We start from the raw sequence: 2,500 nt of genomic DNA, 5'->3' as shown, positions 1-2,500 counted from the left end.
TAATAAACAATTGTGTTAATACATAAAAGTGACTGGTCAACATTACTGTCAGTGAGTACTAGATATTTCAAAATCATTCTTGGTGCATACAAGTTCCCTTAGTGCATAACACTATCAGTTCATGTTAATATAAATGCACTTTTGCTTACCTAGAATAACTTCTGGAAATTCTACTTGCTGCTTTTTTTCCACAACTTGTGCCCACCCACAAGATCCATCTTCCCCAAATCTGTGGATAAAGTACATGATTTCCTGTGGCTCATACATTACTAAATCTAACTCATTATGTACTGAACTATGTTTACAATAAGCTAACTATAACTGAACAAACTAAAGAAATATACCTTGGTGCTCTTGAATCCCAAAATGGCTCAAAAAAGGCCAGTCTTGCCTCTAATGTCATGTTCTTATCTCTTGCATGAGCAGGGGAAAATAAATTAAACTCTATAAGTGCCTGAAACAGAGCAATTGATCTTTCCATAAGCCCAGCTTGCCGCCACACATGTGCCAATTGGACAGCCACATCTATCATGCACTTTCCTATATTAGGTGGTGCTGCATGTGTTAAAAATGTTCCACTTTGTATTTGCTGTAATCTTTCTGTACACTTTGCAAATGTTTTGACAACTGATGATAAATTAAATGATGTAAAATGGGTCTGTGAGAATGATAAGTACTGATGCCAAACTTTTATCTTGTTTGGAAAATTAAATAAGAAAGTACCCCATTCATGCTTCAATTTTTTATCATCCCAGATATGCTGTCCAATGTCAAGGCGTTCGAACTGCAATTCAGTGGATTTAATATTCTTTTTTATGGCAGTGTCCAAAATAGAAATCTTCCTCTCAGCTAATGCTCTCTGATTCATTTTCTTCTTCTTCTCATTCTTTTCACTTGTTTCTTCATTGCAAAACAGATGAACATGAGCTTTGTCCTGGAAATGTACAAATTCCAGCCACAGAGACACATTGGTAGGTTCTTTGCCCAATCTTTCATTAAAAGCTTTAGCCTGATTTTGCCAGTACTCATATTCTGCATCTTGGATTGTATTTTCTTCTTGATCTGGACCACCTATTCCATGCAAGTACTCCTGTGTTTTGCTGTCATATATCCCTAGAGGATCTGCATGTGATGGCTGGGTTTCTTTCTTTATGAGCTTTGCTTCTTCAAAGGTAAGTTGAACTGGTATATAACCAGCATCCTTGTCTTCATCATCTCTGTTGCATGTTGGTAACCTTTTGATAAATGTGCTATCTGCATATAATGATGGTTGTGCACTTTTCCTGAAGTATCTGAGAGCTCTCTTTTTTGGTTTCCCAATATTTTGCTTTAAATCTCCAAGTATGCCTCTCATTTTCATCTTGTAACTGCAAAGAAAAGTAATCCTTATTTCAAATCATCCAAAATACCCATTAACAAAATAATCAATAGATTAAAATCAATACAAGAACAATATATTTTCAAAGTATCAAAATATTCAAAGTGATCATGTCAGAAAACTAGATACTTGAACAATGACAGAAACAATATAGCTAAGCTCTACCTGGCTAGTTGTGAAAAATGCGTTGAGGTAAAGGTCTTATTGTCAGTTTCTCCTCGTACGTTGATGTAGAATGCCTCTTCAGGTCGGACTAAGCCTTTCAGGTCTTCTAGGAATACACTCTTGTTCCCAGATAACAATTTCTCATGTCTGTATGACATAAAATATATACTAGAATTTTTAGAATAATCATTAAGCAAAATATCAAAATGGATGTTTAATTCTGTAACTAACTTCTATTTACGTCACTGATACTTCCTAATTGATAACTTAATGAGATTTTTAATCTATTATGAAATCCAACACTAGAATAAAGTAAAACTATACAACATGCAAATATGCATACACCTGCACACACACACACACATGCACACATACACACACACACACACACACACACACACACACACACACACACACACACACACACACACACACACACACACAGACACACACACACACACACACACACACACACACACACACACACACACACACACACACACACACACACACACACACACACACACACACACACACACTCTCTCTCTCTCTTAAAATCTACTTACAATACAGTGCCTCCTTTATAAGTCACTTCCTCTTTCTTGTTTATCCTCTCTCTAGAAACTGATCTTGTTCTGCTTCGTTTACCTCTTGACCTTGTTTGACATGTAAAATATTTTTTTCAAATAAGATATTGGTGCATTGCAAGGAAATAAATGCATTGTAGGAAGAAAAAGAAGAAGATGAAGAAGTGAAGAAGAGAAGAAGAGAAGAAGAAAAGAAGAAAACACAGGGCTGTACATATGGATAATGTTTTGAGACTCAAACCCCCATTCAGGAAGAAATTGGAAATTATATCCAGTGAATTAAGTCTAGTCTAATATATGTTATTCTATATTCCTATAATTCATCATCAAAATGATTGAACAACATTAAGATGTATTTTACAACTCTTTC

The 2,500-nt window shown here is 35.3% G+C and overlaps 1 protein-coding gene across 1 annotated transcript in view; it reads right to left on the bottom strand.

Annotated features, from left to right (window-relative positions):
- LOC113807608 (nuclear exosome regulator NRDE2-like) overlaps nucleotides 1-2,500 on the bottom strand; it is a 38,621-nt gene that overhangs the window by 24,881 nt on the left and 11,240 nt on the right. Inside the window, exons 6-9 of the mRNA XM_070116122.1 lie at nucleotides 2,110-2,199; nucleotides 1,544-1,690; nucleotides 345-1,367; nucleotides 150-229 (exon numbers count right to left, since the gene is read on the bottom strand). Coding sequence (XP_069972223.1) covers nucleotides 150-229; nucleotides 345-1,367; nucleotides 1,544-1,690; nucleotides 2,110-2,199 — 1,340 coding nt within the window. The remainder of the gene's footprint in view (nucleotides 1-149; nucleotides 230-344; nucleotides 1,368-1,543; nucleotides 1,691-2,109; nucleotides 2,200-2,500) is intronic.

Source organism: Penaeus vannamei, chromosome 38, assembly GCF_042767895.1.
Source record: "Penaeus vannamei isolate JL-2024 chromosome 38, ASM4276789v1, whole genome shotgun sequence".
Classification (NCBI taxonomy): domain Eukaryota; kingdom Metazoa; phylum Arthropoda; class Malacostraca; order Decapoda; family Penaeidae; genus Penaeus; species Penaeus vannamei.
The sequence above is the reverse complement of the archived record's forward strand: the minus strand, read 5'-3'. Positions and strand labels throughout refer to the sequence as shown.